The sequence below is a fragment of the Canis lupus genome, chromosome 5, assembly GCF_003254725.2.
Source record: "Canis lupus dingo isolate Sandy chromosome 5, ASM325472v2, whole genome shotgun sequence".
Classification (NCBI taxonomy): Eukaryota; Metazoa; Chordata; class Mammalia; order Carnivora; family Canidae; genus Canis; species Canis lupus.
Genome location: NC_064247.1, coordinates 8603097 through 8623611, shown reverse-complemented (window position 1 = coordinate 8623611; position 20515 = coordinate 8603097). Strand labels below are relative to the sequence as shown.

Genomic DNA, 20515 nt, shown 5'->3' with positions numbered 1-20515 from the left:
GACCTACATAATCTGGCCCTTGCCTACCTCTCCAGTTTCATCTTTACCCTTTTTCTCTTTGCTGGTCTTGAATCTTCCAAGCTTCCATCTCCAATAGGCCTTTGCATATGCTTTTCCTTCTCACTAGAAATCTCTTTTCACTCCCATCTCTCCCCCCACACAGAATATTTCCCCTACTCATCCTTTAGCTCTTTGCTCAGTGGAACCATGTTAAATCTCTCTGTTATTAGATGTTTTAATTAGGCCATTCGCCTCTCCTTAGCACTGAACAAAATCGTAATTTTACAATAATTTGTGATTGTTTGATAGCTGTCATTTTCTCCTATCCAACTGGAAGCTTCATAAGGAGGGGATGATGTCTTTTTATTCATCACCAAGTCACTAACACATAGCACCGTACCTACCACAGTTAATACACAATCAGTATTGTGAAACCTAACGAAGATACCTCTTTTAAAATGGAGCAGAGAGGCCAGAAAGGGGAGGTCTCATGTCCTATAACTCATTGTCAATTGTAAATCCCTAATAAAGAGGAGATGTGCCTTGCCTTCCCAACAAGAAGCCTTTATTTGACTACCCCAGAAAAAGGAAGGTAGGTACCTATGTACCTAGCAACAACCTAGCCAATGAAGACTTTCACAACTCAGCCAATGAAAATCCACAATACTTCAAATTCCCAGTTTACTCCCAATAAACTTTTTGCTTATAACAACCCCTCCTAACTTCCTCCTTTTCTTTATAAAAGAACATTCTTCTCCTTTGATCTCTGTACTTGTCCATCATTTTGCTATAACCGGCATGTTCCAAGTTGCAATCCCCTGCTATTCCCAAATAAACACATTTTTGCTGGCAAAAGAACTGAGTTTTATTTTTTAAGGTTAACAGTGTTCAATAAATATTTACTGAACAAATTAGCAAACACTCTCCAAAGAAATAAAAGAGAACTGGAACTAAGCAAAATAATTGGAGATGACTGTTAAGATCACTAGCAACATCTGAGAGTACAGTCTGAATATACTGATGAGGATAGAACAACTGAGCAATAGAGACAGAGATCAGACGAGAAAGCTGACAGGATCAAGGGCAGCAGCATCCACAGAAGCTGTTTTCATTAGGCCATTGTTCTCTGTATTTCCAAGACTAAACAAAGCCAAATTACAAATGTCAGAGATAGGAGATAATGAGTCAAATAAGAGAGGGCTATAGCTGAAGGAGTTTAAAAATGTCAACAAAGGGGTGAGGTAAGCAAACATATCATAAAGGAGGGATTAACTTAAGGATGACAATATAACCAGTTGAAAGTAGTATTTCAATGCAAAGATAAAGATGCTGATGGGTTTATAAACAGCTAAACCTATGCAGGGAAAGCATCTGAAAGAGAGCTGCGTTATAATCAAAAGGTAAGGAAACCATATTAAACTGCATTAATCAGCAAAATCCAGATTATGGGAAACTCCATAGGACCAACAACATGGTTCCTTTAATAAACTGCACAAGAAGAAAATGGAAGTGGAACTTACAAAAAAAAAAACTTAAAAGATCAACCAATTACAACATGTGGACTTTTTTTTAAAAATAGGTTTTATTTATTTATTTGAGAGAGAGAGCATAGCGGGGTGGGGGGAGTAGAGGGAAAGGGAGAAGCAGACTTTCTGCTGAGCAGGGAGCCTAACATGGGGCTTGATCCCAGGACCCTGAGTCATGACCAGAGTCAAAGGCAGATGCTTAAACAACTGAGCTACCCAGGGGTCCCTCACAACATGTGGACTTGATTCGATTGTGGTTGAAACCAGCTATCTAAAGAAAAAAGAGACAAGAAGAAAGTCGAACGCTGGATATTTGATGATATTAAGGAAATACATTAGATATTTTAGGTGTGATAACAGTATTGTGGTTATGCTTTTGAAAAGTCTTTTTTATAGATTATTTATATGTAATATAGATTTCAGATGCCTGGTATTTGCTTCAAAATAATACATGGGGAGGTATGTGGATAGTGATGTAGAAACAAGATTGGTCATGAGTTAAAAGTTATTGGGACCAGGCACTGAGTTCATGGAGCTTCCTTCTATACAATTTGTTTTTAAGGGTGCAATTTTGTTTTCAAGAATAGGATTTTCTTCCATACACTCTATTTTAGATGACCTTGGTTATGGTTTCTTAACCTGGGTTCTTGGGTTCAATGAATTTCAGAGAATCACGAAGATTATTAAATCAGATCTAGGTAAGGATGGAGCATGAAGTGATCCACCAAGAAACAAGGATTGAGTTGAACACAAGATACGACTTGAAATATGACAGGAGATAGACCCTTCAAGTTGCTATTTTTTTTAACATTTTATTTTTCATGAGAGACAGAGAGAGAGAGAGAGAAGAAGAGAAAGAGTGAGAGAGGCAAAGACATAGGCAGAGGGGGAAGCAGGCTCCATGCAGGGAGCCTGATGTGGGACTTGATCCTGTGACTCCAGGGTCATGCCCTGAGCCACCCAGGCGTCCCTCAAGTTCCTATCGATTAAAGGTTTTCAAAGGTCAAACTTTAACATAAAGGATAACAAGAAAATAATTGGGGGTGGAGGAGAAAGGAGCATGTTGAATGGTCAAAGTAGTAGGTAAGAAAAAATGACTGTGCTCTTGTTTCTAAGACAGATTGGCGAGATTTGATGTCCAAGAAAAAGTCATGCAAGGTATAAGATGACCAAACTAGAACAAAGGATATTGGCTCATGAGGAAAGAAAAGAACGAGCGGCATTCGTGTTGATACTGGAGACCTAGGGGTAGGGTCATTCAAATCTTTACAACCTACTTTCTGCCACCTTGCTTATTCCTTTTTCTTTCCCCCAACAAATCCAAAGTGACTCAGAAGTCACTGGAAGGCCCCTGAGACTAAAGGGAAAAGTGTTCGGAGAAAAAGGATTAAATATTATCCCGTCTCTCTTGTAGAATCTTGGATTTAAGAAATAATATAAATGTGTCAGGGGATCCCTGGGTGGCTCAGCGGTTTAGCCCCTGCCGTTGGCCCAGGGCAGGATCCTGGAGACCCGGGATCGAGTCCCACATCGGGCTCCCTGCATGGAGCCTGCTTCTCCCTCTGCCTGTGTCTCTGCCTCTCTCTGTCTATCATGAATAAATAAATAAAATCTTTTTTTTAAAGAAATAATACAAATGTGTCAACCAGCAGCTCCTTGTGTGAAGTGGGATAGAGAACGCGCTGACCCGCAGGACACAGGTCATGTTGCAGGGCAGTGACTAGAATGTCGGTCCGTGGGGACCCCTACGAATTTTCTAGGTCTCAACCTCAGCAATTCCCAAAGCGGGTACATGTAACAAAACAAAATAAAAAATGTTTTTAAAGAATAAGGCTATGGGAAGGGAGCAGGCAGGTGCATTCTGGAGGAAGGCCGCGAGTGCTTCCAGCAGGGAGGTCGGCGCAGCTGCAGCAAGGACGCAGGGGCCTCGGTGGGGACGGGAGACGGTCACGGTCGGAGAGCCTGGACACGGGCCACGGAAGGGGCGCGATGCGCGTCCGTGCTTTTCAAGGAAGCTGCGTGGGTCGGACCCCAGGCCGACCTGCTGCAGACGCGGGTCCCCGGGGCGGCTTCCGAGCTCCGGGAGCTTCGCGCCCCCCGCAGCCGCCCGGAGCAGGGAAGCGCGGAAGCGCAGTCCGCGCAGGTGGCCTGAACGTGGGGCCGCCCCTCCGCAGACCCAGCCAGCGGGTCGCTAACGGAGTTAGGGACGCCGCCTCAAGTCCCCGGGCTTCCTCCCGCCCCAGGGCGAAGGCCCGGGGAGGACGGGCACCAATCAGAACGTCGGCGGGGCAGACGCTCACCCTCGGAGCCAATAGGAGAGCTGGGGGGCGGGGCCGAGGGCGCTGGGGGGCGGGGCCGAGGGCGCCGGTTCGCTCTTCGGGTTCAAACCGCGGCTGCGGCGGTGGGCGGTGGGCGGTGGGCGGTGGCCTGCGGCCTGGGCGCGGGGCGGGCTGTGCGCCTGCGCGAGCTGCGGGCTAACGGAAGCCTGCGGAGCTGCGCTGCCGGGCGGCTGGACGCGGGACGCGGGGCGGCGAGCGGCCCTCGGCGGGGCGGGTAAGCCGGCGGAGGCCGGGGCGGGCGCACGGGGCGGGGGGCCGCGAGCATCCGAGGCCGGCGCGCCGGCCAGGTGGGCGCTCGGGGGCTTGGAGGTGCGGGGACCGGACCCTTCCCAGCCCCGGTGACGCCCTTGGTGAACTTGTGGCCGCAGCCTGGCGTGCAGCCCTCTCCCTGGGCGGCTAGGAGGCCGTGGGGAATCCAAGGGCCCTATAGTCCTACCCGCAGGAGGAAAAAACAAAAACAAAACAAAACAAAAAACACTTTTTTTTCCTTATTATAAATACAGTCTTTTTTTTTTTTTTTTAGAATTAATCCAAGAAGTACGAACCTATAGAGAACAAAAGCAAGAAAATACTAGCTATTCCATCGGCCTCAAATAACTTTTTTAATTTTTATTTTTTTGAAGATTTAATGTATTTAAATTAAACGAGAGGCAGAGACACAGGTGGAGGAAGAAGCAGGCTCCCTGCGGGCCCAGATCCCAGGACCCTGGGGTCACGACCAGAGCCCGAGGCAGATGCTCAACCACTGAGCCACCCGGGTGCCCCTGTCAGATAACCATTTAAAAAAAGCAACCCCCCATAAATAAATAAATAAATAAATAAATAAATAAATAAAATTTTAAAAGCAGCCCACTTCATATTTGGGTTTCCTTCAGATGTATTCATTAGGAATATATATTTACATGATTTTGCTCAGAAAATATTTTTATATAATTGTATATTTCAGATATAATAAGGCATTCGCTTAAAAAAGCAGATTATGCCTTAGAATTTTGTCTGTCAAATATAGGTATACGTTATTTTTAATGACTTCATGGTATTTCTTGCAATTGTTGCCCCGTGTGATCTATTATTTAACCAATCCCCTAATGGTGGACACTTGTTTTTCCAGTTTTTTCATCATAAAAAATAGCATGATGGCTACATGTATGTATACACATTTGCATCCTTGTTCAGTTTATCTCTCCTCAGACTAATTCTTGGAAGTGGGTTATGGCTTAGAAATTGTGATACGGTTTACATTGTGATTCATAATGCTGAACTGCCCTCTAGAAAAATTGAGATCCAAAGTTTTACCCACCCACTGTAAACACAGTTAAACACGCAGTAAGAGTGTTTATCTTCCACCTTCTAATAACATATCAAATGTTATTATTTTAATAAATCTTCTAGGGATCCCTGGGTGGCGCAGCGGTTTGGCGCCTGCCTTTGGCCCAGGGCGCGATCCTGGAGACCTGGGATCGAGTCCCACGTGGGGCTCCCTGCATGGAGCCTGCTTCTCCCTCTGCCTGTGTCTCTGCCTCTCTCTCTCTCTCTCTCTCTCTCTCTCTCTCTCTCTCTGTGACTATCATAAATAAATAAAAATTAAAAAAAAAGAAAAAATAAATCTTCTAATTGGCACTAGGTGCTGAAAAATCTTACCAACCTAAAAGGATATCTTAATGTTTTTATTTGTGTTATTAATGAGATTAAACATCTTTTTCTATGAGTATTATTATTTCTTTGGTAAGCCATCTGTCTTTCCCCTTTTCTGATGTACCTTTTAATAGCTTTTTAGAAGAATTTGAATTAAGTGATTTTGAACCTGTTAAAAGTGTTTCCCCCAGTTGGTTGTCTCTTTGGATTATGGTTGTCTTTTGTCAGTGTTTTGTTGTGACATTGTGGTTCTTAAAGCTGCGTGCTTACCTCCTCAGAGGTAGAGGAATCTGTTGTGACTCTACCGTAGCCCCCCTGTAACGGTTAGAAGCCAAACACCCTCAAAACCCTTTCACTTGCAACTACTAAGCCTGGGACACTGAGTTGCTCAAAAGTTTTGGAAAGAAGGTACTATTGGGTATTTTGGTCAATACTATCAGAATCTGCAAAATATAAGCTGCTCTAGCTTCTATGTGAAAGTTTTGCCCTAAGTAAAGGGGTTTTTATATTAAAAGGAAAGAATTTACAGTTACCTATGGGCCTTTACTTAAGTTTATATTTTATTTACAAATAACCATCTTCATACATTCTAGAAAAAGAATGGGAGTATGCTGTAATTTAAATGCAAAGAAGACAACAGGTTAATCACTGTGTAGTATAGTACATATGCTGTAAAGAAATCTCTGGGTTTTCATGTTGGAGATCCTCCTAACCCAAAGAGTCCTGTTCCATTTATTTCCCTGCTTTTATATTTTTAGTAGGTAGTTTTGTATTCCATGAATATTGAATTAAATGGTCTAGTACTTCTCACAAAACACCATTTTATTTATATATATTTATGTATAATGTTACATATATATTAAATGTTATATATTCATATATAATGTGTATAATCTCATTTAAACTTCATTACCTATTGGAATAATTTCTTAAATTTTGCCAATGAAGAAACTAGGATCTACTTTTCTTCTAATGTTTATTTAGTCCCTACCTTGAGTCAGAGACTGAAATTTATAACAAATATTACTTCAGATAACTTACGTAGTTTTGCAGAATTGCAGTTTGGGATTCATCATTGCTTCATCTATGATAATTGTCCTGAGTTTATCTATGGCAACTACCAAAAAATAGTATCACAAAATGCTTACTCTACTATATATGATAGTATAATCTAGTTAACCTTCAAAGGATTTTACTTAAGATCTAAGACTGTTATCCTGACTCCTTTGCTTCTATAGAATTGCCCAAACATGGCTTTTCAGTTAGTGTTTTTTTGTCCTGTATATCATTTCTTTAGAGTTGATTTTTTTAAAATTGTGATTTCATAAACTCTGTTCTTTTCCAGGTTTTTCTTTAACTTGAAAACTAATGCGAGTGGAGGTACACTGAAATAAGGTAAGAAGTTGAAAAAAATTGAATGCTTCGGTTTGTCCTTACATGTGAAAGTGAGGATACTATACTCAGTGATTACACTCAAAACAAAAGGATCCTTACATCAAATTTAGAGGAGAAAGTAACATTTTAAGAATATTCAGGCAGTATGAAATGTTGAAAAATCAGGTTCCAAAGATCAATGACAGGACTCAAAATCCAGATGACCAGGGGATCCCTGAGTGGCTCAGCGGGTTTGGCACCTGCCTTCAGCCCAGGGCATGGTCCTGGAGTCCTGGGATCAAGTCCCACATCAGGCTCCCTGCATAGAGCCTGCTTCTCCCTCTGCCTGTGCCTCTGCACCTCTCGCTCTCTCTCTGTGTCTCTCATGAATGGATAAATAAAATCTTTAAAAAAAAAATACAGATGACCTGGGTTGTGCAATTGGCTATTAAGAATAAACCTTAGTTGTTTTGTACCACTGTTTTCCTATTTCTAAAATGAGGACCTTGTCCAGTTCCTACTCTGTTAGAATGTGAAAGCTATTGTGTATTTTCTTCAGTACTGCAATGTCACTTCACTTTTCTTATACTGTTTTACATCCTAAACCTGGAACTTCTTAGGTAAAGTCTTGTTTCTGTGCCACATGCTGCTAAGCTTCTATAGCACTTACACAAGATCAGTTTACTCTTTATATATTAACATTGTTTGTAATTGCTCCATATGTTGTCTTAGCTAGCAGCTTGAGGATATACACCATATTTGTATCCCAGGGGTTTGGAGCCTAAGTAGAAACAAAACTATTTGTTGATTGGTAAGTAAAACTTTGGATCTCAAACATATAGTATAATTGTTTCATAAATGTACAGAAGTATTACACTCTGTAGTGATGAAGATTGTTATTGAGGCAGAAGGTCTGAGTTCATTTGGTATTTATTATTTTAATTACTATAAAAGCTAATATCTCATTTATTTTTTTTATTTTTTTTTATAAATTTTTTTTTAAAATTTATTTATGATAGTCACACAGAGAGAGAGAGAGAGGCAGAGACACAGGCAGAGGGAGAAGCAGGCTGCATGCACCGGGAGCCCGATGTGGGATTCGATCCCGGGTCTCCAGGATCGCGCCCTGGACCAAAGGCAGGCGCCAAACCGCTGCGCCACCCAGGGATCCCTAATATCTCATTTAAAAGAACTTTGAATTCTTTTGAATAAATAGTGGTGTTACGTAATAATATTTTGAGGGTTACTTATAATCTTTGAGAACACAGCCCCACCTCATTTTCCTGTCCTTTGTGTCTCAGATGTGCTTCAGTCTGAAACCTAGGTATTACCCTGAAAGCCTCCCTACTTTTGAACCTCACCATAAAACCCTGTTGCTGCTCTTTTCTTGATTTCAAATTCATCTTCTTTCCATCCCCCTTACTACAAATCTAGTCTAAGCCGTCATCATTTAATTCCTTGGTTACTCTGACAGCCTCCTAACTGGCCCCACTGTCTTGCCCTATTCCAATCCACACCAAACCCAGAGCAATCCCAGAGCAGTATTTTTGCTACACGATCCTGGCTTCCCCTCCCTGCCCTGCCCCCAGTGGTTTCTCAAAATAAAATCTTAGGAAGGCCTTCAGGAATCTACAAACATGACCCTTGCTTCCTTTTCTAAACTAGGCTCTTGTCAGGGTCAAGCCATATTCCTTTATTTACAATTATCTGCATTCAAATGCTGCTAAATCTCTAATGCTGTATACAAACTGTATCTTCTGCCTTGGACACACTAAAATGTTATTTCTTTATCCCCTCTTTAACTAGCTCCCACTTGTTCTACAAGATTTAGCTTGGAAACCTCCTCTTTGTAAGTGCTTTCCTTAAACCACTACATCAGGAGGTTGTAAACTCCTATGTTTAAGCCTATTCTTATATGGCTCATGAATAAAGCTAAGAATGCTTTTTACATATGTAAAAGGTTGTGAAGAAAATGATGGGGGCACCTGGGTGGGCTTAGTCCTTTAAGTGTCTGCCTTCGGCCTAGATCATGATCTCAGTCTCAGAATCTTGGGATCAAGGTCCACATCAGGTCCCTGCTCAGCAGGGAGTCTGCTTCTCCTTCTCCCTTTGTCCCTCCCCCCTGCTCATGTGCTCTTTCTTAAATAAATCTTAAAAAAAAAAAAAAAAAAAAGGAAGAGAAAGATGACTGTGCAACCGAGACCACTTGTGGCTCACAGCACTAGACTGATAAGCTTTGTAAGAGATGCTGTGCTTTTATTCAGGTAGGTCATTTTCAGGTAGTATCATGCCTTGCATAAACCAATGTACCAGATATTTAACTGACTAAATTTCTTATTTTTAATTTCTCTCTTAAAAAAATAATACACTGAGGGACGCCTGGGTGGTTCAGTGGTTGAGTGCCTGCCTTCGGCCCAGGGCGTGATCCTGGAGTCCTGGGATCCAGTCCCACATCGGGCTCCCTGCTTCTCCCTCTGCCTGTGTCTCTCTGTCTGTCTCTCATGAATAAGTAAATAAAATCTTTAAAAATAATAAACCAAGGCAAAGTTCTTTATAAGAATTCAGATGAGTAGTGAATATCTCATTTGCTTTTTAAAAAGACAGCATAACAAATTAGACACTTGCATGATCAGGCTTTAATTTGAACACAAGGCACATGTATATGTAAACAACTCTCCATTTCACAATTGCTTTTTGCTTCTTCCATCTCGTAATCCTTTTGGGGAGGAATGAGAATGTTTGAACTCTTATTTAAGCTGGAACTTCCTTTATAGGGCTTAATGGTCTTTGGGTTTTGGGGGGACTTTTGGTTTTTTGGGTTTTTTTGTTTTTTTGTTTTTTTTTTTTCTTTTTCAAGAACTGATCATCTGAATTTTAGGATTTCTTGAAGTACATATTATCTTATATTTCTTTTCTATACCCCTACACTAGCTAGTTGGTTCCCTTCTAGATCCTGTTATGGTTAACTGATGCTTCTAATTTCTGTATCAACACAGACTCTCTTTGTTGGTTTCTCCAAAAGAGTATTTTCTTCCTCCATTGTATCATTACAGTCCCTTTTGGTTTTTGACCCTTCCTCATGAAATGAAAGTGGGTGCTCGATGCGTCCTCTACGTACAAAATGCTGGATCCGGGATTCTAATCCTTCGCATTTAGGACGATCCATTAGGGGTTTATATGTGCGCATTTTCACTCCTTCTACAAAGGCACTGGTCTGCTTTATGACAGAAGGCTTAACATTTCTCCATTCTGTTACTCCATCCATCTTTGGTCCTATAATATATACAATCAAATATTACTTTACTACAGTAGAATCACCTCCAAACTTTATATAAATCTACCTCCCCCATACTCTCTATAGCTTTGGTTCTAGTAAATAATTGTATCCTAGGATTTTCCTGTCATACCTGTCCCACAGGGCACTGCAACAGAGTCCAGTCCTTGTAGCATGCTATACAACATGTGAGTTTTAACAGCATGATTAGCCCATAGTTGTTGTAGATGAGTGACATTGAACTCCTGAACCTCCCGGTCATAAATCCACTTGACATTTTCAAACTTACAGTCATACAAGACTAGAGGAAATTCTACGGCCATACTAGAGAGAAAAAGAGATGAGAAACAGAGTATGAAAATACACAGCAGCCATCCAACAGTTTTTTAGGAACAAGGTCAGGGGGTAGTTGGGTTAAAAGGAGGGGAAAACTTTGTCAGTATTGGGTAACAGATAAGAAAATAAAAAACTGATCCCTAACCTTGAACAACTTTATAATTAAAAGAAGAAAAACAAAAACTATGGATCAGCTAGTTAAACTTGATCTATATCAGGCTAAATTTTAAGGGTAACAGGTCACCCAAAAGTGAGATGACTTGCCTCAACCGTAATGCTATAAAATTATTTTTTACATTTTTCCAAACTTGTTAATTTTGCATGATATGAAGTAAAAACTAGATTTTACTGCTTAGGAATGAATTGTTGGTTTATCTGACCTCAGCCTGCTCTCAAAAGAAAAGTCTATTCTTCCCATCTTTCCTACCATTTCAGACACTGAAAATTAGGAAAAATTCAAAGTATGATAGTTATGACTACTCGGTAATATAAAGCAAGGAAGATTTAATAGTTTGAATGCTTACTTTTAAACTTCACCAGAACTTAACAATAATGCCTCTCAACATAAATTCATGGGGAAAAAATGAATGTTATTTTATTAAGGGGCCTGGTCCAAACACCTGTTTCTTACTAATGAGACAGAACAGTGAGACAAGAAAAAGGTAGCCCTCCTTCATGTTCATAGCATTCTACAAGTTAGAGTAAATGCTTCATGAAGACAAAATAAGTGACCTAGTTAATTAGACAATTGTTGGAGAGGAAGATATGTTAACCTTTAATTAAAGTATTTAATTAAAAACAACGTAAAGGCAACAGTCACTTTGGGGTTTTTTGGTTGTTTTTAACTTACCTGTACTGAGGTTTCTGGGGGTTTTTCTCTATGTTCAGCAGCTCATCAATAATCTCTGGCTTCTCCATTCCTTGGCCAATCAGAAAAAGGATAGCCATCATACAGCGGACTTGATGGTAAAGGAATGCCTGGCCAACCACTTCAAACTGACATAACTGGAAAGGTTCTTGCCATTGCTCTTTATCCAGGCTCTGGCCCACTAGCTCTACTTGAGCAAATAGAACTGTCCTCTGAAAATTAATCACTCCGTTGGCTACATCCATTTTACATAAGTTCCTAAAATCATGTGTGCCAACATACTTCTGAGCTGCGTAGTTCATGGTTATAATGTCTAAATCAGCACGAGGGAAAAAATAGCGGTAAGTCCGCTCTAGACAGCTGAACCTAGCACTGAAGCTAGGTTCCACAGGAGCCCAGGCCAGTACACGGATGTCTGGAGGGAGCACCCGATTGAGAATGTGGGTATAGCGAATCTCTTTAGCAACATCGTTGACTTCATTCTTTAAATTAGAATCCTCCGAAGTGCTGCCCTCCGGAAAGTGAGAACGGAGGTCAAGAGAAATCACCTGTGGAATTAAAGAAAGAAGTTTGGAGACACAATCTGAATTCTTAGCATGTGCATATATTGGTATCGCTTGCTTTGAGAAACTGTATAGTGTATAGTGGCCCTTACCTGTCCAAAGGCACTAACTCCTTTGTCTGTTCGCCCACACCGGTGGTAGTTGGAGGTCTGTCTGCTTTCTACTAGTCGAGTCTTGGTTAGAGCATCAAACAGTTTCTCTTCGATTGTATTGTTTGTGTTTTCCTGACTGGCAAAGCCCTGGTATCCCCAGCCCAGATAGGCTATCTTTAGGGCTACATGTCTTCGGCCATGAGCACTGAAATCAAATGCACGCTTAGCTTTTCTGGCTCCTAAAGAATTTTCTCTGGCGTTTGAGTCTTTGTTGTTGGCCTGTTCTTTTTTAAGTCTTTGTACCTCCTCTTCCAGTTCTTGTACTCTCTTCAGGAGTTTCTCAATTTGGAGTCTATCTGTGTCATTTTCAGCCATGATAAGACAACCAACCCCAGGAATAAAGGAATCATATAGGTCCACTCTATCTGAAAAGAGACTAAAAGGATACAACAGTTTCAATGCAGATTACTTTGGTTGATGTCAGTATCATTCCATTATGTGCAAATAGTACCTAAGATTTAATTTAATGCCTAAAAGATATATTTTGCTTCCATTCAGGGAGACAAGCATTAGCTTCATTGCTATAGGTTGCTCATTCACAAATATTCTTCTTTTCCATCCTGTCTGGCCAGTTCACAGTCAGAAAGGAAAGGAACATCAAGAAATAGCATTGTTAAAATTCAGTCAGAATTTAGGGGAAATGTCTATAGATCCCATTTTTCTCTTCTTTATTAGCTAAGATGATTTAAGGACTGATTACTGTTATTTCTTCCTTAAAGCATTTCCTTTTGACTATTACGCTTGTCCAATCTTTTGAATCATAAAATCTGTTCATATGGAATATATATGTCTGCTCCTCTGCTTTTTCAACATGTCAGATAAAATCAGTGGCTTGTTTGTCCTAACATCTAACAGTTCTGTCTTAAAGGTGGTACAGTAGAGGCTGGCCTGATTGATGAAACTTGCCAATGACTGTATTTCATATTGGAAATAGAGCCTGAAGTCCAGACTTTCCCACTCTAAGTAGTTTTGATGGCAGAAAAAAGGTAATTAAGCATCATGGTCCTTTTTTAAAGTCAAATTTATGTTCTGTACCTCTAGCAGTTAGAAGAGTCAGTCTAGAAAATTTAATTAAGATGTTGAAATTCCTGTCATATTTCAAAAACATGGGGATCGACATACCACATCCTTAGAACTGGGACAGTACTAGACAATCTGTGACTGGTGGTCACTTTAGTTCTGGATTGTCTCCAAATCTGTTCTAAGGTCATGTTACCTAATTCTTGGTAGCTTGTTTAGCTTTTGGCCTTTGAGAGTTTCTTATATCTATGATAGATTAAAAGTTTAAATTAAAAAAAAAAAACTAAAAGTACTAGAAGAAAACCTTTTTTTTAATAGTCTTGGAATGGAAAAGGCATTTCTAAGTAAGATACTGTAGAAAACAAAAAAAAAAAAAAAAAAAAAGTGACTGCCTAAAATTGAATTTGTACCAGCAAAAAAATAAAAGGTAAACAACAAACTTGGAAGAAAAATACTTATGGCAAAGGGTAATTTGCTTGCTCTATAAGTATTTTATGAATATATACATCAGCTTTAATGTAAGGATCAATAAGAAAAAGTTCAACAATCTGAGAGGTAAATGGGAAAGGAAAAGCATTTCATACAAAAAAGAGGAAAAAAAACCTTACATACATATATGAAAAGTTCATGTCTATTCAGTGGCATTTAAGTTGGGAACTGTTTACCAAGCTGACTGCAGAGAAGGTGTACTAGTATACCACTGTGGAGAGGGAATGAAGAAACAAGCTCTGAAGACACCATCAGTGCAGCTTCTTCAGGGGGCGGAGGGCATTTGACAGCAGCTATCAAATTGAGCACACACATCTTTTGACCTACTGCATTTCTAGAAATATAATATACACATATATATGCTTACACAAGTATATACAAGTATATATCTTTTAAAAACTCAAAAGATACTTGTAACATTTTTAACAAGACTGTAAGGTGAATTAAATTAGGAACATATCCATACATCAGAGTTGTGTGCGACTTTAAACAAAATGAAGTCAGTCAACATGTGCTGATACAGCTGGATCACCAGGACTAAAGTTCAGAAGAGTTGTATAATATGCTCCCTTATGGTATAAAAATACACATATGAATATGGAAAATTACTAGAGAAAGTGTAAGAAACTGCCTTTGAGAGTGAGACTTGGTAGGGGGAGGGGAGATCCTTAAAATTATGTGCAGTACAGCATAGGGCATGAAGTCAGTGGTACTGTAATAGCATCTTATGGTGATAGCAGCTACACTTGTGAACTTAGCATGACCTATAAACTTGTCAAATGTACACCTGAAACTAATATGTCGACAATCTTTTTTTTTTTTTAAATCACCATGTACATGTACTAGTTTTTCAGTTTAAAAAGAAAAATTGTAGGGATACAGGAAATGGTGGACAGTAGATGATACCTATCCCAGATCTGGTCAGGAAACTAGTATTGGGCTCCATGCTCAGCACAGAGTCTGCTTGTCCCTTCCCCTCCTCCTTTCCACTTGTGAGCACACATATGGGCGCTCTCAAATATTTAACAAAAACTTCTTAAGCATAGGAGTGTTTATATGCCTATCACTGCTTTTGTGATGGTTTTGGATTAAGTCACTCTCACAGTTAAAAGCAAGGACTCTGAAGCCAGATTGCCTGAGTTAGACTTCCAATTCCGTGACTTACTAGCTTGTAATCTTGGGCTTGTTATTTAACCCCTTTTGCGTCATGTTACTCATCTGTTGAAAGAAGATAATAAGGATACATGAACTGATAAATGTTAAGCACATAGGACAATCCTAGATATACAAACTGCCACTCTGAGTTGGGTAATGTCCATTAAGCTTAAGCCCCATATCACATACCATATCATATAGTCACAAGTTGGTTTATTATTTTTTTAAGATTTTATTTATTTGGGAGAGAGAAAGCATAAGCAGGGAGGGGAGAGTGCAGAGACAGAGAATCTCAAGCTGACAGACTCTGCCAGACATGGGGCTCAATCTCATGATCCACTGAGATCATGACCTAAGCCAAAACCAAGAGTCAGACACTTGACTGGCTGAACCATCCAGGTGCCCTAAGTCACAAGCTTTTTTTTTTTTTTTTTTTTTTTTTTTTAAATTTTTTATTTATTTATGATAGTCACACACACAGAGAGAGGCAGAGACATAGACAGAGGGAGAAGCAGGCTCCATGCACCGGGAGCCCGACGTGGGACTCGATCCCGGATCTCCAGGATCACGCCCTGGGCCAAAGGCAGGCGCCAAACCGCTGCGCCACCCAGGGATCCCCCACAAGCTTTTTTTTAATGCCAGAACTCACCTGTCCTGTCGTAGGACTACTAAAGGTAGCAGGAACTACCAGCCATTAGAAGGTGGGAGCAAGGAGCATCTGGGTGGCTTGTTGGATAAGCAACTGCCTTTGGCTCAGGTCATGATCTCAGGGTCCTGGGATCAAGCCCCACATCAGGCTCTCTCAGCAGGGAGTCTGCTTCTCCCTCTCCCCTTCCACCCCTACTCCACTGCTTGTGCGTGCTCATGTGCATGCTCACTTGTTCGCGCTCTCTCTCAAATAAATAAAATGTTTAAAAAAAAAAGTGAGAGCAAATAAGAGTGGAAATGAAAGCAGATGATGGATTCTCTAGAGCTGAGTTAATGTTCCTCCAAACTGCTCCCATACTACTCTGTATTATAATCTGTATTTTATTATTATAACTATTACATTTATGATTGCCTTAGCCATTCTTTCTCTGTGTAACTACAATAAAATAGTACACAAAAGGGAATGAACAATTTATGAGCTGGGAATTACCAGAAAACTGATGAGTATTTTTTTCTTGCAGAAGGTCCTACAGTGGAGGGGAAGCAATGGAGGAACTCATGGGGCCCAGTGGACAAAAATGGGCTAATATGGATCCAGAAGAACGAATGTTGGCAGCTGCTACAGCATTTACCCACATCTGTGCAGGGCAGGGTGAGGGAGATGTCAGGAGAGATGCCCGGTCTATCCAGTATGATCCCTACAGTAAAGCTTCAGTAACCCCAGGAAAGCGACTTGCTCTTCCTGTGCAACTGCAGTACCCACATGTAGAAAGTAATGCCACTTCAGTAACAGTCTCTGAGCCCTCCCAGAGACTCCGAAAGCCAGTGATGAAGAGAAAGGTGTTGCGGAAGAAGCCAGATGGGGAAGTATTAGTGACAGATGAGTCGATTATCAGTGAATCAGAGTCTGGTACAGAAAGTGATATGGATCTCTGGGACTTAAGACAAAAGCTTATGAGTCTACAGTTCCAGGAAGACATGGACTCCCCAGACGACATTCCACAGAAATTTACCCTACCAAATGAATACCAAGGAATTTCTCAAGATCAGCTCATTTGTTATCTACAAAGAGAAGGAATGGGCCCTCCAGCTTATGAACAAGACCTGATCGTTGCCAGCAGACCCAAGTCCTTTATTCTCCCAAGGCTGGACCAGTTAAGCCGAAATCGGGGCAAGGTAGACCGGGTAGCCCGATATTTTGAGTACAAAAGAGACTGGGACTCGATGAGGTTACCTGGTGAAGATCATAGAAAGGAGTTACGCTGGGGTGTCCGAGAGCAGATGCTTTCGCGACCAGAACCCCAGGCCAAACCTCAGCACATATATGTTCCAAACAATTACCTGGTGCCAACTGAGAAGAAAAGATCTGCCCTTCGTTGGGGTGTTCGTTGTGACCTTGCAAATGGAGTCATGCCCAGGAAGCTTCCTTTCCCTCTTTTTCCTTCTTAAGTATTTTTTAACCTCTTTTATGGGATTGTTTGAGGGTAATCTTTATCTCTGTCCTCTATTTAAATAGAAACAACTAACTTGCAAGCCCATGGAACATTATACAGTAAGGACTTCACCCACCATTGGTCTTTCCTAGGTCTATATCACATTGGTAATCAAATACCACTTCACTTCCAAATTACCACTCTCAAATCTACTAACTGCAAGAGAAATAGGCCAGAAAGAAAAAAAAACAGACCTAGTCTTTCTACTTTGTCAGATAGCACTGTTTCTGTTTTATATTGTTTTTAACCTTTGGCCAATGTGAACTGCTGTTTTTAAAGTTGCTGGGCATTAAGCTTATTCATTAAAGAATTGGGATTTTGTGGACTTGACCTTATTTTTACTTACTAATACTTCCCAAAGTTAAGATGATCTCAAAACTGGGTTATGACTTGCCTCCAGTCATTGCTCCCCATCATACTCTCACCACTTAAATAATGAGAGCCACAGGAAAGGAACAAAAAAACTGTCCTTTATGTACATAATCCTAAAGGAAGAAAAGTAACAACATATCTCCATTACTAAAGGAACACAATAAATCCAGAAAATGTAAGTGCTTTTTAATAGACCCTCAATAACAGTATTATACCACATAAAGGAGTCTAACCCAAGCTGCATTTCAGAAATACTTCAGTAATTTACTGCCCTCTAATTGTCACTTCTAGACTACCACGCTTTTTTAAATAATTTGCCCCTGAGATTTTCTTAGAAATTATGCCTGTCACTTGAAGGCTATTCCCACTCAGAAAAAGAACTCCTGGGCAGCCCAGGTGGCTCAGTGGTTTAGCACCACCTTTGGGCCCAGGGCCTGATCCTGGAGACCCTGGATTGAGTCCAGCGTCGGGCTCCCTGCATGGGGCCTGCTTCTCCCTCTGCCTGTGTCTCTGCCTCTCTCTCTCTCATGAATAAAATCTTAAAAAAAAAAAAAAAATTAACTACGAACCTCTGGAACTAGATGTAAACACAAATCCCAAGATGAAACTGGCATATTTGGGTACAGACCAAAATGCTAATTCTGTTCACTTTATATTGGATCTATTCTTCTAATCCAGTGAGGGACATCTAAAATCTGGAGTTTGTCAGTTTTAGCATTTGAAGCCATTACAGTGACAGCAGAAATAGTTGGCTTATTCAAGGGAAAACAGCTATGTAATGTAGAAATGAGTAACTGTGACCATTACTATCTGCTAAAATATATTTTCTCCATAATATTTAAGCTACAACACTCATCCAGTTCCACAGTGAGGCATTTATCAGGAAAGAATCATTGACTCAAAGATAGGTGTAGGATACGCTCACTGCAAATACGTAAAAACTGCAAACTACCCAACAACAGTGAAATGATTAAATAGAATATTAGCCACTGAAAATAATGGGAAGCTAATGGAAAACTGCAAATTAAATGAAACAGGTTGTAAACTAATATGATCACAGTCGCGTGCACGTACACAACATAGCAAAAGGAAAAATCAAAACCGTAGTGGGATTAAAGGTAGTTTTTATACCTCCTCTCTTCAAAAAACAAAACAAAAAACTACTTTAAAACCATATGGCATTTTTAAATGCAAGTTAAACCAGACTTGGCTCCATCTCAAAGCCCAATAATGACCAACGCAAGAAGTTTCCAGGGATTACCGAGTTCAACCCTTATTTGACCAAAGGCTTGGTCCAAAGGGTTTCAGCAGGTAAGGTTTGCGGCAAAGAGAGGACTTGAGGCCGAGACTCGTCGGCACGGCGCTTCCTGCAGCCCAGCAGCCCCGAGCGGACCCGACCCTGGAGAGCCGGAGTGTGGCTGGGCGCCGACCCCACGCAGAGTCGGCTGCCTACCGCTGGAGTTCCAACACGTTTCCTGAAGTTCAAGGATTTAAATCTCCAACTATTAGTGACTAGTGGAGCACTAGGAAGCATTTCCATGATAAACTTTATTTTAAACCAGAGAGGAAGGAGGAGGAGGGGCCAAAGGGCCAGGAGCCGCGCACTACGATCATTGACAGCGGAATCCAAGCCCCCCAAACAATCTGAAGAGAGTCGCCACGCCTCCCTCCCCGCATACTACTGGAATCCTGACCTCTGGTAGTGTTTAGTGTTATGAGCACACCGTTCTGAGGCAGCAGAGACCTCGAGTCCAAGGGCCCGCTAAGAACCCAATTACCAAGTTCCTCCTGCTGTGCGTTTCCGCCAGGAGCTTCAAGCAGCAGCAGATACAAGAACAGGGTCCTAAGCAAGATGCCGCTCCCTCCCATCAGGGCTCCGAAGGGCAAGGCATGGGCAAGGCGGAGGGGGAAGCCCGTCCAGCTATTTGTCCAATTATCCGTTCCTCTTTGTATAACCCAGAAAATAATTCATCCCCAAATTCCCTTACTTACCTTCCCGTGGCCCACCACGCAGCTTTTCGCGAGACAGGAAGCTGTCATTTTGTGTCTTGCGCGCGCGCGCGCGGGCGCGCCCAGAGTCTCATGGGAAATGTAGTCCACCCTTGTGGGAAATGTAGTTCCAAGCGACGGAGGCGCAGTCTCGACGCCGAAATCCGCCTAACGTTTTCTAGTCTGGCCACCACTTCTCTACCTCCGACAAAGCAGACTCTGGGGCCTATGGTAACACAAGAATAAAAGATAGGATAAATTCTAGTGCAATAAAATAACGGAAAAGCGGTTTTTCAAATGTCTGCTATCCTTATATGAAAACTAACATTTAAGAACCTGGCCCGATTTTATACGTACTTAAATTAGTAGAAAGTTACCATTGAGAGATAATAAAAACAATAAATTTGCTATTAGAATCCACATGTGGAGTCTTAAGAGCAGTTTGATAACCTCAAAACAAATGAGGTGCCCGAGAGTGAGCGAACAGTGCTGGGGAGTCTCGCTTCAGCACCACGGAGAGGTCATAGCTCGGTCTCGGTTTGCGGAGTTTTGCAGAGACGCTCATCCAAATCTCACGATTCCAGTTAGAAAACGGAAAGGGATCTGGTTCTTTTGTCCAAATTCATTAGTCAGTGGTACAGGGAGTGGATGCCGGATTATGCAGGCACGGGTAGGAGGTTGGAGGTGGTGCCGCCAGGAAACCAGTTATCCCAGGATTGCTTTAGCGAAGGGCACACATCAGAATTAACATCAAAACAAGCCGGTACGCGGAAACGTCACAGGTATTGGGACAGGGGCAACAGTTAGAACCCGAACAACTTCGCATCTTTCGCATTTGAATTTGTCAGATGAAACTCACCCGTTCCGACCCTCTATATTCCTATGGAAATTCTCTGGTCTTTCTGACATCTTGTCATGTGGGAAGCAGATGTTTCGGAGGACACATGGGCAGGACTGCTTGAAGCCAGGGGCGGGGTTGGGGGGAAGTGGAGGGTTCCCCCTCACCGCCTGGAAAATTGTCTGGGTAGTGAGTGGTAGGACTCTCGCTCGAACCAATGCGAAAATTGCGGCGGCTTAGAGTGCCAAGCTGTTGCTGGCTCAGCAGAGGGTCAGGAGCAGGCGAGTGTTCCCGACAGCGGCGCCCCGCCGAGGGTTTCCAACACCTGCGGGGGACGCGGGGCTGGTGGAATGGAAACCTGCCCCTGAACGCACTCCCCTCTCCCGCCCTCCGCCTCCCGGGCCCCGCCCCCCGCCCCGGGCCCCGCCCCCCGCCCCGGGCCCC

At 41.8% G+C, this 20515-nt stretch overlaps 2 protein-coding genes across 12 annotated transcripts; one reads left to right on the top strand and one right to left on the bottom strand.

Annotated features, from left to right (window-relative positions):
• The first annotated feature begins 1280 nt into the window (after positions 1 to 1280).
• Positions 1281 to 17197, top strand: HYLS1 (HYLS1 centriolar and ciliogenesis associated). Of its 10 annotated transcripts, none has more exons than XM_025464997.3 (5): positions 1281 to 1400; positions 2647 to 2774; positions 6846 to 6895; positions 12936 to 13053; positions 15901 to 17197. In XM_025464997.3, the coding sequence occupies exons 4-5, from the start codon at positions 13040 to 13042 to the stop codon at positions 16826 to 16828; spliced, it is 942 nt and encodes a 313-aa protein (XP_025320782.1). In that variant the 5' UTR covers positions 1281 to 1400; positions 2647 to 2774; positions 6846 to 6895; positions 12936 to 13039; the 3' UTR covers positions 16829 to 17197. The 10 variants fall into 10 exon arrangements, with proteins under 10 accessions (XP_025320782.1, XP_025320780.1, XP_025320784.1 ...); XM_025464995.3 differs by having other exon boundaries at positions 1314 to 1400; positions 2643 to 2774; XM_025464999.3 differs by having other exon boundaries at positions 1314 to 1400; positions 2643 to 2774; positions 12923 to 13053.
• PUS3 (pseudouridine synthase 3) lies at positions 9488 to 20434 on the bottom strand. Of its 2 annotated transcripts, XM_049109784.1 has the most exons (7): positions 20093 to 20434; positions 19237 to 19459; positions 14742 to 14794; positions 12008 to 12443; positions 11335 to 11900; positions 10282 to 10472; positions 9488 to 10147 (listed from the first exon to the last, which is right to left on the bottom strand). In XM_049109784.1, exons 2-7 carry the CDS (start codon positions 19282 to 19284, stop codon positions 9837 to 9839), a joined length of 1605 nt encoding a protein of 534 aa, XP_048965741.1. In that variant the 5' UTR covers positions 19285 to 19459; positions 20093 to 20434; the 3' UTR covers positions 9488 to 9836. The 2 variants fall into 2 exon arrangements, with proteins under 2 accessions (XP_048965741.1, XP_025320779.1); XM_025464994.3 differs by lacking the exon at positions 14742 to 14794 and having other exon boundaries at positions 20093 to 20433.
• Positions 20435 to 20515: the final 81 nt, after the last annotated feature.

Excerpts from the sequence above, each read along its gene's own strand:
- PUS3 (XM_049109784.1), bottom strand. The coding sequence starts at position 19,284 with ATGACAGCTTCCTGTCTCGCGAAAAGCTGCGTGGTGGGCCACGGGAAG. Across the intron at positions 14,795-19,236 it reads GCGTGGTGGGCCACGGGAAG|ATGAGTAACATGACGCAAAA; the intron begins GTAAGTAAGGGA and ends TTCTTTCAACAG. Across the intron at positions 11,901-12,007 it reads GAGTTAGTGCCTTTGGACAG|GTGATTTCTCTTGACCTCCG; the intron begins GTAAGGGCCACT and ends TTAATTCCACAG.